Source organism: Dipodomys merriami, unplaced genomic scaffold (genome assembly GCF_024711535.1).
Source record: "Dipodomys merriami isolate MVZ:Mamm:240054 unplaced genomic scaffold, mDipMer1.0.p SCAF_116, whole genome shotgun sequence".
Classification (NCBI taxonomy): Eukaryota; Metazoa; Chordata; class Mammalia; order Rodentia; family Heteromyidae; genus Dipodomys; species Dipodomys merriami.
Window position 1 is genome coordinate 2220468 of NW_027202449.1, and position 13250 is coordinate 2233717.

Below are 13250 nucleotides of genomic sequence, written 5' to 3' on the forward strand. Positions count from 1 at the left end.
CGGGCCTGGCGCGGGCTCCGCCCCTCGGCGTGTAGGGCGGGTCACGTGGGCTCCACACGTGGGGCGGAGCCCAGGGGTGGCGGCGACGCGGGCGGCGGCCGCGCGGCTCGGGCGGGAGCGGCTCCCTGCAGGTACCGCGCCCCGCGCGTCCTCCGTCCCTCGCGGGTCCCCCCCCCCCGCCCCGGGCGCGGCCTCGCCCTCTGCGGCCGGCCCCGCGCCCGAGCGCCCCGCGCCCCCTCCGCGGGGGCCTCCGCCTCCTCGGTCCCGAAGGGCTCGGCTCGAGTAGGTGCGGGGCCGTGCGTGCGGGTCTCCGGCGTGGAGTTAGTCGGGAATGGCGGTGCTCCGGAGGAGGGCGCGGGGGGGGGGCGGCGCGCGTGGCTGGCGGCGGGGGGGGCGGGGAGCGCGGGGCTGGGGAGCGCGGGGCCGGGGGGCGCGGGGCCGGGGGGCGCGGGGCCGGGGAGGAGCGGGGCCGGGGAGCGCGGGGCCCGGGGGGCGCGGGGCTGGGGAGCGCGGGGCCCGGGGGGAGCGGGGCCCGGGGGGGCGCGGGGGACCCGGGGGGGAGCGGGGCCCGGGGGGGAGCGGGGCCGGGGGGGAGCGAGGGGCCGGGGAGCGCGGGGCCCGGGGGGAGCGGGGCTGGGGGGGCGCGGGGGACCCGGGGGGGCGCGGGGGACCCGGGGGGGCGCGGGGCCCGGGGAGCCGGAGGAGCCTCGGGCACGGCCCCCACGCGCGGCCTGAGTGGTGCGCGGTGTCCGGCTTCCCAGGCCGCTCCCCTGCACGGTGCGGTGGGCAGCCGCTGGTCGTCTGGTCCCCGAGGACGCACGGCTTGGCCGCCTCCCCTTTCGGTGAGGAGGCTGCCGTTTAAATGCAGCCCAGTGGCTCCATTGTCTTGGGTGTCGGCCTTCTTATTTTAACGCCTCCTGTGTGCTGATGGGTACTGGGTGTTGGAAGAGAACCGTGGTCTTCCCGGGCGCCCGTGGCTCGTGCTTACAATCCTAACTACTCAGGGGGTGGAGACGCGGAGGATTGTTGGAAAACATCCTGGGCAGCAAAGTCTTCAAGATTCCTTCTCTCAACCAGCAAAACTCAGAATTGGGCCCTGGCTCAAGTGATAGAGCTCCAGCCATTAGCAAAAAAGCAGGGGTGAGGGGAACAGCACTCAGGCCCTGAGTTCAAGGTCCCCCCAAATAGTGAGGTTCACTCAAAGGAGTATTTTAGTCTGTTTATTAAATATTATTTGCGTAGCAGTGTGCCAGGAGTTGGGGAGTAATAATATTCAAGATGTATGAGATTATAGCACATCCTTACAAAAGTCCCACCAGGGTAAGAACTTAAATCTGAAAAGCAGAGCTGTAAGGTTTCTAGAAAATATTGTGGAGATGGCTTCATGACTTGGAGCTAAGGTAGTATTTCTGAAATAAAACAATCATGAACCTTCAAGGAGAAACACTGATACATTTTTCTCCATGGACAATTAAGATATTGATCAGATGCTGCAGAAAGAGACACAGAATATGCAGAGAACTTGCATCTAAAAGCTAAAGAATTTTTTAAAAATTGTACTGGGGTCTGAACTTCGCTTTGCTTTACCACCTGAGCCACTCCTTGGCCCTAGAGTCTTCCAATTCTCTGAGGAAAAAGAAGACAACACTGTGGGAAAAGAGGCACCAGATGGGAACAGATTTCATGGATTAAACAACAGTACATAAATGTGAAAAGAATTTCAGCTCCTTTGGGGATCAGAGAAACCATGAGGTCTTCAGAACTTAAGGGCAGCTCCTCCTGTGCAGGGGAGGGACCTGGTCAGGGCAGATCCCAGGGGCTCCTGGCCTCTGGTATTGTTGGTTAACTAGACCGGCGGCTGCCATAGTAGGTTCTGCACACTTGAGTATATTTTTCAAATGACAGAAAAGTTTGCTTTAGATACAGTTCCTGTCCTCTGTCAGCCTGAACTTAGTATCATCCATGGCCCTGGAATTAATTATTTAAATGAATTAATCTTGCCAAAGACCTGGGCTACACATGGCGTGGCTCTAGGCGGGCACCTCAGCTCCTCGCACCTGCGTCTGAGACTCCGGTGTCTGCTTCTGCTTGATGGCTCTTGCTTTGGGAACCTGGCTGCATTTTCAGCTTCCTTTCTACTCTCCTAGCTGCCAGACTGACAGTTTATCCCTTTTCCCATTACCACAGAAACGACTTAAAACCACACACGTTTAAGCTGAGTGTGCTGGCTCACACTCCTGCTCCTGAGCTATGTGGGAGCTGGAGATGTGGGAGTCCAGGTTTTACCAAACAGGCAGATAGCTCATGAGACATTTCAACGGCTAGGCCCAGTGCTGCTCACCCACCTGTGATCCTGGGACAGTAGTTGGGTACTGTGGCACATGCTGCCCATTCTAGAAGTTCTAGGTAGCCCAAGTCGGAGGATTGGAGCCCAGGGCAGCCCAGGGAAGAAAGCAAGCAGTGTAGAAAGGGGGTAGAGGTGTGGCTCAAGTGGTAGCACACCAGCCTTTCAAGTGTGAGGCCCCAGCACTGCCAAACAAAAGACCCCCACAAGTTTAGCCTTAGGGTTTAGGGTTCTGAAGGTCAAAAGGCTAAGATTGATCTTGCTGGGCTAAGTTGAAGGCACCCAACAGGGCTGGCTCCTTCTGGAGGAGACTCCTTTGTCTCCTTTGCTGGCTTCCAGAGGCACCGCCAGTCCTTGTCTGGTGACCCCATCTCTATCTTCACACCCTGTTGCGGGGTACCATGAGATCACATGCTCTTGCATTCTGCCTCTGTGGTTCCATCTCCATGTTTGGTCTTCCTCTGTTCCAGAAGGAAGAGCAGAAGCACTTCCTCCTGGGCAGAGGTCCTTGGGGTCCTTGGTCACACCTACAGATGCCCTTCTGCCATGCACGATGCTGTGTTGACTGGCATGCAGGTTGGATTGTTCAGCTGACCGTCCAGTCAGTGAGCCACAGGCCTTGCTGCCCCTGCCCGCCCCCCCAGGGTCTAATAGAAGGACTTGTGGGGATTACTTTATGTAATCAGACTTCCGAAGGATTAGTGCAGCGTGGTGTCTGGCTGGGTGTGGCTGTCACTGAGCAGGAGATGGGTTAGGACTGTTTGGGTGAGGGGCTGGGCTCTCTTGGAGTGTAATGTAATGGCTCTGGGGCAAGGCTGGATTTCTTCTCCTGGAAGAGATTACTTTCCATGGTGCACTGAAGGGTCAGGACTGGGAGGACAGTGCGGGTGATTTGCTGACACTTCTCTTAATGGGGTCTGAGCAGATGTGGAAATGCAGCGAGGTCTGCCGAGGTCCGTGCTGTCCATCAGACCCCAGCCCAGGGCTCAGGCTGCCCCTCCCACCTCACCTGTCCCCTCCCCAAATCAGTGCCCTCCTACGTGCCCTGAAAATAAGTTCCACACATTTACCTACCTACCTTCCTTCCTTCCTTTTTGTCTTTCTGTCATTCTGTTTTTCTTTTTCTCTTTCTTTCTCTCTTTCTTCCTCTTTCTCCCTCCCTCTCTCCCTCCCTCTTTTTTCTTTTTTTTTTTCTTCCTTTCTTTCTCTCTTTCTTTTTTTTTTTTTGGGTCCGGTCATGGGGCCTGAACTCTCGGCCTGGGTGCTGTCCCTCAGCTCTTGAGCTCAAGGCTAGCGCTCTACCACTTGAGCCACAGCGCCACTTCCGGCTTTTTTCTTTTTGCTTATGTGGTGCTGAGGAATCGAACCCAGGGCCTCGATCGAGCATGCAAGGCAAGCGGTCTACCACTGAGCCACCTTCCCAGTCCCTCTCTTTCTCTCTCTCTCTTTGTCTCTCTCTCTCTCTCTTTCTTTCTTTCTTTCTTTCTTTCTTTCTTTCTTTCTTTCTTTCTTTCTTTCTTTCTTTCTTTCTTTCTTTCTTTCTTTCTTCTTTTGCCAATCCTGGGGCTTGAATTCAGAGCCTGGGCGCTGTCCCTGAGTCTCTCTGTGCTCAAGGCTAGCGCTGTCCCTCTTGAGCCACAGCGCCCCTTCCTGCTTTGTCTGTGTATGTGTGCTGAGGAATGGAACCCCGGGCTTCATCATGCCAGCAGGGAGAGGTGGGATGGCAGGTGAGGTGTCTCCGGAAACACAGCTGCCTGCCTGAGGCCCCTGGTATTTTTGTTGCCATTCTCCCCAAGTTAATTTCCTCCAAACTGTCCATCTGTCCATTTGGTTGCATTACTGGGAGAAGAGGTGTAGGAAGGGGGGTGCTGGGGTGGGTGGACTGCCCAGACGCACAAGATGCAGGCTGGTGGACTGGTCAGTGCTTCGTTCTGAGACAAAGGCGGGAGGCCAGGCACACCCTGGTGCCTTATTCTGAGGTGAAAGTGGGTGGACTGACCAGCCCCCCCCAACTTGTTCTGAGACAAAGGCGGGTGGCCAGGTGCACCCCCTCCTGTGACTCATTCTGAGACAGGCAGGTGGACTGGGCAGGTGCACCCCGTGCCGCGTTCTGAGATGAAGGCCGTCTATGCCCCTGGTGCAGGAGAAGTTTTGTGGCTTCTCTGGAAAACTTGAATCTTAATGTTATGTAATGTCTTCCCAGCTGTGCTGTCAGGGAAAAGAAAGAAGTCTGCTCTTGTTGGCTTTTATTCACAGCTCGGCCTTCAGAAGACGCGGTCAGTGGTCAGAAGGCCCAGGCCCACGGAGAGAAGGTAAGAGAGGCTGCGAGCAGCGACTGCAGCGGGACGCTTGGGAGCCCTTGATGTCTGACTCCTCCCCAGCTGTTCCGGCCGTTGAGACAGTTGGGCTCCAGGGGCAGGAGTTTCCTCTCCACAGCTGTGGTGTGAGGTCCCCAGAGGCGGCCCTGGCCTCTGTCTTGGAGCTGCGCATGAACAGTGGGCACTGCGCTCAGTGCGTGGTCCGCCCACAAGTGTGCCCACACCAGCCTACGGTCTGTACGTGGGGCGTGCAGCTTCATTGAAAGTACTGTTCCAGCCTCCTGGACACACCCCACCACCAGAATAGGCTTCTGTCCCAAGTGCTCAGTGGTCTGCAGTCCTCACTTTCTTCCTTTCCTTTCTTTGGGAATCTAGCCCATGCTAGGCACATGCTTTGCTTTGCTCCTGAGCTGCTCCTCTGCCTTGTCATTCTGTTATCCTTTAATTGAGAAGGCCTAACACAAGTAACTTTTCTTCCCCTCCAATCCCTCCCCTTCTTTTTCCACCCAAGCTGGTCTTGAACTCCCTATCCTCCTGTCTCAGTCTCTTGAGTGCTGGGATGACAGTTTTGCACCATTGTGTCTGACTTGTGTTTGCTTTATATATACTCTGGAGTTTGATTAGTCATAATGAAGAAACACATGCTTTAAAAAAAGCTATTTCAGGACCAGCTCATTTAGGATGATTTAACATAGAGCTTGAAATTTTAATACTCTTTATCTTTCTTTCCTGTGCATGTGGAGCAGGGGCTACTGGGATTGAACTCATGGCCTAGAGCTTGCTAGACCAGTTTCTATCACTTGAGCCCCATTCCCAGCAATTCAGAGTGTCACTTTGTTTTTAATAGGGGCTTGTGCTTTCACTTGGGCCAGCCTTGGACTGAGATATGAGTAACTGAAATTAATAGGTGTGAGCAGTGCATCCCCAGCCCCAACGCTCTTTCTTACAAGAAGTCAGTGTTTTGGTCGTTGGATATGGCTCTCATAATGATAACCACTCAGACACTGTGGCCCCTGACTTTGCCTGTAGGTCATGCATCTCCTTGGTCAGCATCTCCAGCCTACCTCCGATGGCCAGCACAATGTATACCCACCAGTCACATGATGTTTTCATCATCTGGTTAGGTGTCTGCCTCTTCACTCTTTGTTTATTTGCTTTAGGTTGTTTTGCCAAGACCAATTGTCAGTGCATGGACAGCCCACGCTGGCCTCTAACTCACCATCCTCCTGCCTCAGCCTCCCAAACACTAACAGATTTGGCCACCTTACCCTTGTACAGAATACTTTTCTGTGCAAGCTTGGTTTTGTCTAGGAGGATGCTAAGGTCATTAGGCTAGGGCCTTGCCCCACACTGCCTCTGCCTCCTCCACCGTGCCTGTGGCTATGGAGGCCTCTGTACTTGCTGACGACTCTCTATGAATTGAGCCTGTATCTTTTGAGTCTGTCATCTCCTGCAGGAACAGGAACTTTTTAAAAAAAAAAGAGTTCAGTACATTGTAGTTACTTCTTTCCCCACAACACATAGTACAGCATCAGAATTTTAGGAGGAATCTGGGAATTTGGTAATTGTATTGATGAGTCTCCTGGGGAGAAAGGAACTTGTGAAGACCCAGGTATTAACTGAGCAGATCATCAGCTGGCAGGGTGCACAGGCCGCAGGCCTTGGAGGAGTCACTGTTACCTGAATGCAGGCCTCAGGATATGTGTCCTGCGTGGTCCTTGAACTCCTTTTTCCTGTCCCTGCAGGGTACCATGGCTGCTGTGGACAGCTTCTACCTCTTGTACAGAGAAATTGCCAGGTCTTGCAATTGCTACATGGAAGCCCTGGCATTGGTGGGAGCCTGGTACACGGCCAGGAAAAGCATCACCGTCATCTGTGACTTCTACAGCCTGGTCAGGCTGCACTTCATCCCACGCCTGGGCAGCAGGGCAGACCTGATCAAGCAGTACGGAAGATGGGCTGTTGTCAGTGGTAACCAGATTTTGTGTTCTTTTGTATTTTAAGCGGGAAGCTGTAGTCAAGGAGTTGTTGCATTTGCTGCGATGTTTTCCTTGAACAGGTGGTTAAGAATGCCTCTCTCTCCCTGCCTGCCCTCCTCTTCAAAAGACCTTGGCTCCAGACAGCGTCTTCCTTCCACCGCCTCATCTCAGCCTGCGGCAGTCGCACTTCCTGCCCCTCACATTCCCTTTTTGATTTTTGAATTTCTATCACAGTGTCCCAGAAAAGCACCTCCTGGTGCTCATACAAGCCAGATGGAAGTTTGGAAACAAACTCCTACTTCATCTCTTGCCCTTGTGCTGGATGTAAAACAGCCCTGTCTGACTGTGGAGTGCTGGGGTGTCTGGCACTCAGCCTTTGCATCCCTCATTCAGCATGCCCTTGCCCTGTGGGGGTGGAATGTGCACTCTCTGGGGTGCAGTCGTCTCTGTTGAACTGGCTGTGGGGAGGGAGGTTTCTTGTGAAGGTCCCTTGGAACAAGCATGCTCAGGTTTCTTGGCTTGCATTTCAGGTGCAGCAGATGGGATAGGAAAAGCCTATGCAGAAGAATTAGCGAGCCAAGGTCTCAACATTATCCTCATTAGTGGGAACAAAGAGAAGGTGCAGACTGTTGCCAAGGATATAGCCGACACCTACAAAGTGGAAACTGATGTTATAGTGGCAGACTTCAGCCGAGGACGAGAGATCTATGTTCCCATTCGAGAAGCCCTGAAAGACAGGGACGTTGGCATCTTGGTAAATGACGTGGGCGTGTCCTACCCCTACCCGCAGTATTTTGCTCAGGTCTCAGAGGACAAGCTGTGGGACATCATAAATGTCAACATTGCTGCTGCTAGTTTGCTGGTCCACATGGTGTTGCCAGGAATGGTGGAGAGGAAGAGGGGCGCCATCGTTACCATCTCGTCTGGCTCTTGCTGTAAACCTACTCCACAGCTGGCTGCATTTTCTGCATCGAAGGTCAGTTTTTCCTTCCTGGAAAATGAAATCCTCAAACGATAGGCCGTTTATTACAGCCATGAGCTCTTTTCCAGCAGCTCCTGTTTGCTTAGGCTGTATTTTTTTTCTGGAATGATAATAAACAAGTCTGCTCTCCCTCCACATTTGCTTCCATGTTTCCTCTTAAGTTAAGAGCTGCCTCCTCTTCTTTCTTCTAGGCTTACTTAGACCACTTCAGCAGAGCCTTGCAGTATGAGTATGCTTCTAAGGGAATCTTTGTGCAGAGTCTAATTCCTTTCTACGTAGCCACCAATGTGGCTACACCTGGCAGCTTTCTGCACCGAAGCTCATGGCTGGTGCCTTCACCTAAGGTATATGCACATCATGCGGTTTCTACTCTGGGGATTTCGAAGAGGACCACAGGATACTGGTCTCACTCCATTCAGGTAGGGTGGCTTCTAAGCTTGCTCAGTGACACACGGTGGAGAGGGGAGGACTGTGCATGCTGACTGTACTCACAGTCTCAGCTTACAACATGAAGATGCTCTCAGCCTGTCTAACAGCTACAGATGGAACACACTGCCTTAGTGAGAGAGGGTGGGGGCCAGAGTGAGAAGGCTGGGCTGGGACTCCATAGTGAAGACTCCAGCACTACTCGAAGGGTGACCTCCACATGAACCTCAAGGTGAAAAGCCTGAGACCCCAAGATAGTGCACATCTCCCTCACATGGCCATGACCTCCAGAGTGTCTCTGTATTGGACTCATTTGTTCAGGCAGCAAAGTTTGTTGTTTAAAGTTTGTTGTTCAGATATGACAAAGACCTCGGTCTGTTAAGAGAATCTTGGATTTGTTAAATATTTAAAATTATGATTCTGAGTATTAGGGAGAGAACTCAGTGATTTATAACAACTGGTTTGTGGTTCATTCAATAATTTGTGCCTTATTACCTAGCATTGAAATTAGCTGTGCACTAATTCAGAATTTTTTTTTTTTTTTTTGGTCGGCTGTGGGGCTTGAACTCTGGGCCTGGGCGCTGTCCCTCAGCTCTTCAGCTCAAGGCGAGCGCTCTACCACTTGAGCTACAGCGCCACTTCCGGTTTTCTGGTGGTTTATTGGAGATAGGAGTCTCATGGTCTCTCCTGCCCGGGCTGGCTTTGAACCGCGATCCTCAGATCTCAGCTTCCTGAGTAGCTAGGATTACAGGCGTGAGCCACCAGCGCCCGGCTAGAATTTTTTAATACTTGGAGGTTTCTTCCCTCCCTCCCTCCCTCCCTCCCTTTCTTTTTCTTTTTTTTTCTGCTTAGGCTTACCTCAAACTTTGGTCCTTCCAACCTCAGCCTCCAGTATTGTATAATTTATATGCACCAATGTTCTAGTGGCAAACCTTGTGTGCACGGATGAGCTCCTTAGAGTGTTCTCCTGAGTGTTTATGAAGCTCATTTGATTCCTGAGGTAGATTCCCCCCCCCCCAGAACTGTTACATTTCCACCTTTTCAATATCATTTTTTTTTTTTTTTTTTTGGGTCCGGTCGTGGGGCCTGAACTCTGGGCCTGGGCGCTGTCCCTCAGCTCTTCAGCTCAAGGCTAGCACTCTACCACTTGAGCCATAGCTCCACTTCCGGCTTTTTTCTTTTTGCTTATGTGAATTGAACCCAGGGCCTCATGCATGCAAGGCAAGCGCTCTACCACTGAGCCACCTTCCCAGCCCCTTCAATATCATTTTTATTTTACTCAAATTATTTCCAATATTATCAATCTGTTGTGCAACATCCCTGTGTCATTAGGAACCAGGAACACCCAGTGTGACAGCCAGACGTGTTTCCAGACACTGCCATCTCTGGCTGGGATGGGTCGAGACCCTTCCTGGTTCCCTGAGCTCCTTCCTTATGTCCCCAGCCACCTTTTCAAGTACTAGAGTTTCTTAGTTCTTCTTTAAGTATGTTCCAGCCTGTCCCCCGAAGTCGGCTCTTCGTGGGCTACTAACCTGTTAGTAGCTGTTCATCCCATGTGAGATAAAGATGGCATTGGCAACCATACACATCATTCCAGACAGGATGTGCGCATGCACACGTGTGTGTGTGTGTGTGTGTGTGTGTGTGTGTGTGTGTGTGTGTGTGTGTGTGTGTGTGTGTGTGTGTGTGTGTGTGTGTGTGTGTGCAGGGTGGGGAGGAAGAGGGGAGAAGGGAAGGAGAGATAGTAACAACTTAAGTTGATCACGTCTGCTTGTTCCCCAATGATTATAGGATTGTATCTTCTGCAAAAGTTATTCCATACAAACCAGGGGCTGTCCTTTGTAAGGTTGCAGCTATTTGTCTGATAAATCATGTGCATGAGTGTTGATGGCTTTGGACTCTAACCTTCAGCTTTTTTTCTCTCTCATTTTCAGTTTCTCTTTGCACAGTACATGCCCGAATGGCTGTGGGTATGGGGCGCAAACCTGCTCCACCGATCCTTACGTAAGCAGGCCTTGTCCTGCATGGCCTGAGCCTGCGCTGGGAGCCTGCAGTGTTCCCACGTTTGGAGAAACACATGTAACTTCTGTGCTGTATTTTCTTTCATTGCTGATTATTTGGCACACTGATTCCTCATTTGCAAAGCAGACTTGGAGAGTGCTGTGAAAAGCTCTTGGGCCACAGGTGTGGCACAGAGCACAGTGCCAGCTGCCCGGGCGGGGAGCTGGGGAGGGGCCTCAGTGTGGCTTGCCTCCCACTGCCCAGCAGTGGTGTGACTCACGTCTGTCCATCGTGTGTGTCATCATGTTGTCTTCATAAGAGCCACAGCAACCTAACCCCATGTCACCTGGTGGCGCCTACCGCTGCTGCTGTTGCTTTTTAAGGGAGTTACTTATTTCTTCCTGGTAGACGACTGTGGGGTTAGTTTTCAGATGTTCACTAGGAAGACCAGGGCAAAGCAGAGGGCCACAGCGTGGAAACGTATATGGCGCCAAGGCAGCAGCTGTGGTGGGTGTGTGGAGATGCTGCCCTTCCCTGAGGGCCCAGAGGACCACGTGTGCTGTATGCATTATGTTTCTGAGCAGCTTTATTTATAGTTGTGTTTTAAAGTGAGGACTTGTCCAGATGACATAAGTGGAACCTTCCAGGGTATCAGAAGTCTGTCCTCCTCTTGGTCCTATAAACCAGCCCCCAGCCTGTGCTGTAGGTTACCATGTCTCACCCTGCTCCTCTACAGTGCTCTTTGTTCCTAGATTTGGCTGCATCAGGTAACCCTCAGTCAGCTTTTGATTATTGTGGATAAGTAGTGACTTCCCAGTGTGACATCCCCCCTCAGAGCTTGTTCTGTCTGATTTTCATACACTTTTCTATGTAGTCCTACTGCATTCCCCTGATGTCATGGATGTAAACATCAAGTATTTATGGAATCGTAGTTAAAATATGGACACATTATATGTGTGATACAATGTATTGTATCTGTTAAATAGTAATTTAGAAGCTCACTTTTGGCCTCTGTAGTGGCCTTGTGCGTTACATAGTGAATGCTTTTATTGGTGTGAAGACAAATGGCTGGGTGCAGCCCCCCACGATACAGGTTAGTTTTGTACCTACTGTGAGATGGCTTTAGTTCAGATCTTAGGAAGCCCGTAGTCCTTAAGGGCCATGCTCCCAGTGTCATGTCCCTATGCAAACATGGCAGAAGGTGCAGATTTAAAACTCAGAGGTCACTACTGTGATGCCAATGCTGGGATAAAATATTGTGATACATAGTAATAATATAATACTGTGATGTGAAAGCTGGGAACTTGGTTGGCAGTGGGGACTGGTAGAGCTATGTGGGTGTTGTGTCAGTGGTGCTTTTAAACTCTTGGGCCTGCAACCTTGCCCATAGCATCGCCAGCTGAGACATGGACCTGGAAGGTGTTGCTGCTGAAGTTCTGAAGTTCTTTCACTCCTAAATCATGTGTTCAAAGATGTGAAAACTATGCTTGAAGATACTGTATGGCAGCAAAGGATTCAGCACAGATGACTCAAATTCCTCTTCTTGTTGCATGGATGAGAACATTGTTGATGTGAAATAAGTCCCAGCAACTTTGTGTAAAAACTGTCAGGCTGGGTGTGGTGGTGCATGCCTGTGACTCCAGCACTCTGGATGGTGAGGTAGGATCTAGAGTTCTAGGACAGCCTAGACTCGTGCCAGTCATGTGTAAAGTTCTGTGGTGTGGTAGGAAGTCCTTGCCACGTGGTGAAAACAATTTGCGCAGCTCATCAGTGATGTTTTCAGCTTCTCCCCCTGGTGGGACTCAGCCAGATGGGCTGATTGGGGCAGCTGTGGGCAGTTTGTCCCTCCTTTCAGCATATGATCAACACAGAGACTGCTTAGGTTTTCTAGCCCTGGTAAAGAGCTTTCTCCCCTGGAAGCTTGTTGGAGAATTCATCAGACCGTGCACGTTTCCAGCCAGTGTTAAGGATGTGGGGCATCTGCGTCTTGGAGATGGAATCTGCAGGTGGAACAATAAAAGCATTGCATTTCCTTGGAAAAGATTTTGTTGTCAATGTTTGTCAGCTGATGGTTTGGAAAGAGGGTTCTTCTTGTGGAGATGATGGGAAGAATTAATCTGAGAGCGTGTGTGGCTGTAATTCACTAGAATGATGTTGCCGTGACAATGGTATACCTGCCCCGGGCCTGGGAAGCCCAGGGTGCCGAGTGGCTCCTGACCTCTGCTTAGCTGTGTGTACAGTGAAGTTTTTCTTTATTTTTGAAACAGGTTTGTTTGTAACCCAGGTTGGCCTTGAACTGCTTTGTAGCTCAGCTACAAAGTTGGACTCCAACTCTCCATCCTCCTGCCTCAGCCTCCCGAGTGCTGAGATTACAGGTGTGTACCACCACACCTGCTAAGGGGGGGGGGCTGTGATCAATGATTTTGGCAGCATGGACATGGTGGCTTGCTCTGAGCCACTGTAGTCAGGTGGTAGGGATGAGCCCAAGTAATGGGTTCTTGCACAAGATGAGTATGGCATGGTCATTGGAGTTACTTTCACCCAGCCATCACTAAGGGGCAGGACCATGGGGCTGCAGGTGCTGGGCTGGCCAGGCTGGCCAGGCTGCCTCATTGCTTTCCTAAAATGTAATCCTAACAGCTGCCTTCGGTGGATTCTCACTCATGAAGTTGTGGAGATTCTTCCTTTTATTTTGGCAGGACTGGAGTTTGAACTCAGCCTGGTGCTTGCTAGCCTAATGCTTTACCAAGCATTAAGCCAAGCTCCCACATCCCTTTTTGCTTTTTTGTTTAAATAGGGTCTTCTGCTTTTGCCCAGGATTTGCCTCAGACTGCAATCCTCTTACCTGTACATTTTTTTTTTTTGTAGCTAAGATTACAGATGTGAATCTCCATGTTCAATATGTTTGTTGGGATGGGGTCTTGCCATTTGTTTTGGGAGGAGGGGGCCTGGCTGGCTTCCTGATCTCTGCCTCCCAAATGGATGGTATCCCAGACTTGAGCCCATACACCTGGCCCCCCAGCACCTCTTCACACCTGTGTCAAGGCTAAAGCTCATGCTTGAAGCTGCCTACGAGGCGGCTCCCAGCGCCGCCAGCTGCAGGTCCACTTAACCTCGGGCATCTTTTGCTTGTGAAGTAGCTGCCAGGGCCTGGGAGCCCCGGGGTCCCCCGGGTCAGCTGCTGCCTTTGGCTGTTTCTA

General features: G+C 51.6%; 1 protein-coding gene across 1 annotated transcript; it reads left to right on the forward strand.

Annotated features, from left to right (window-relative positions):
• The first annotated feature begins 50 nt into the window (after nucleotides 1–50).
• LOC138822869 (inactive hydroxysteroid dehydrogenase-like protein 1) lies at nucleotides 51–12091 on the forward strand. Its single transcript, XM_070015832.1, has 6 exons — nucleotides 51–131; nucleotides 4601–4656; nucleotides 6408–6633; nucleotides 7172–7617; nucleotides 7815–8042; nucleotides 9984–12091. Exons 3-6 carry the CDS (start codon nucleotides 6414–6416, stop codon nucleotides 10080–10082), a joined length of 993 nt encoding a protein of 330 aa, XP_069871933.1. The 5' UTR covers nucleotides 51–131; nucleotides 4601–4656; nucleotides 6408–6413; the 3' UTR covers nucleotides 10083–12091.
• The last annotated feature ends 1159 nt before the right edge of the window (nucleotides 12092–13250 follow it).

Coding starts and splice junctions, on each gene's coding strand:
- LOC138822869 (XM_070015832.1), top strand. CDS start 6,414: ATGGCTGCTGTGGACAGCTTCTACCTCTTGTACAGAGAAATTGCCAGG. Junction 7,618..7,814: donor CTGCATTTTCTGCATCGAAG/GTCAGTTTTTCC, acceptor TCTTTCTTCTAG/GCTTACTTAGACCACTTCAG. Junction 8,043..9,983: donor ACTGGTCTCACTCCATTCAG/GTAGGGTGGCTT, acceptor TCTCATTTTCAG/TTTCTCTTTGCACAGTACAT.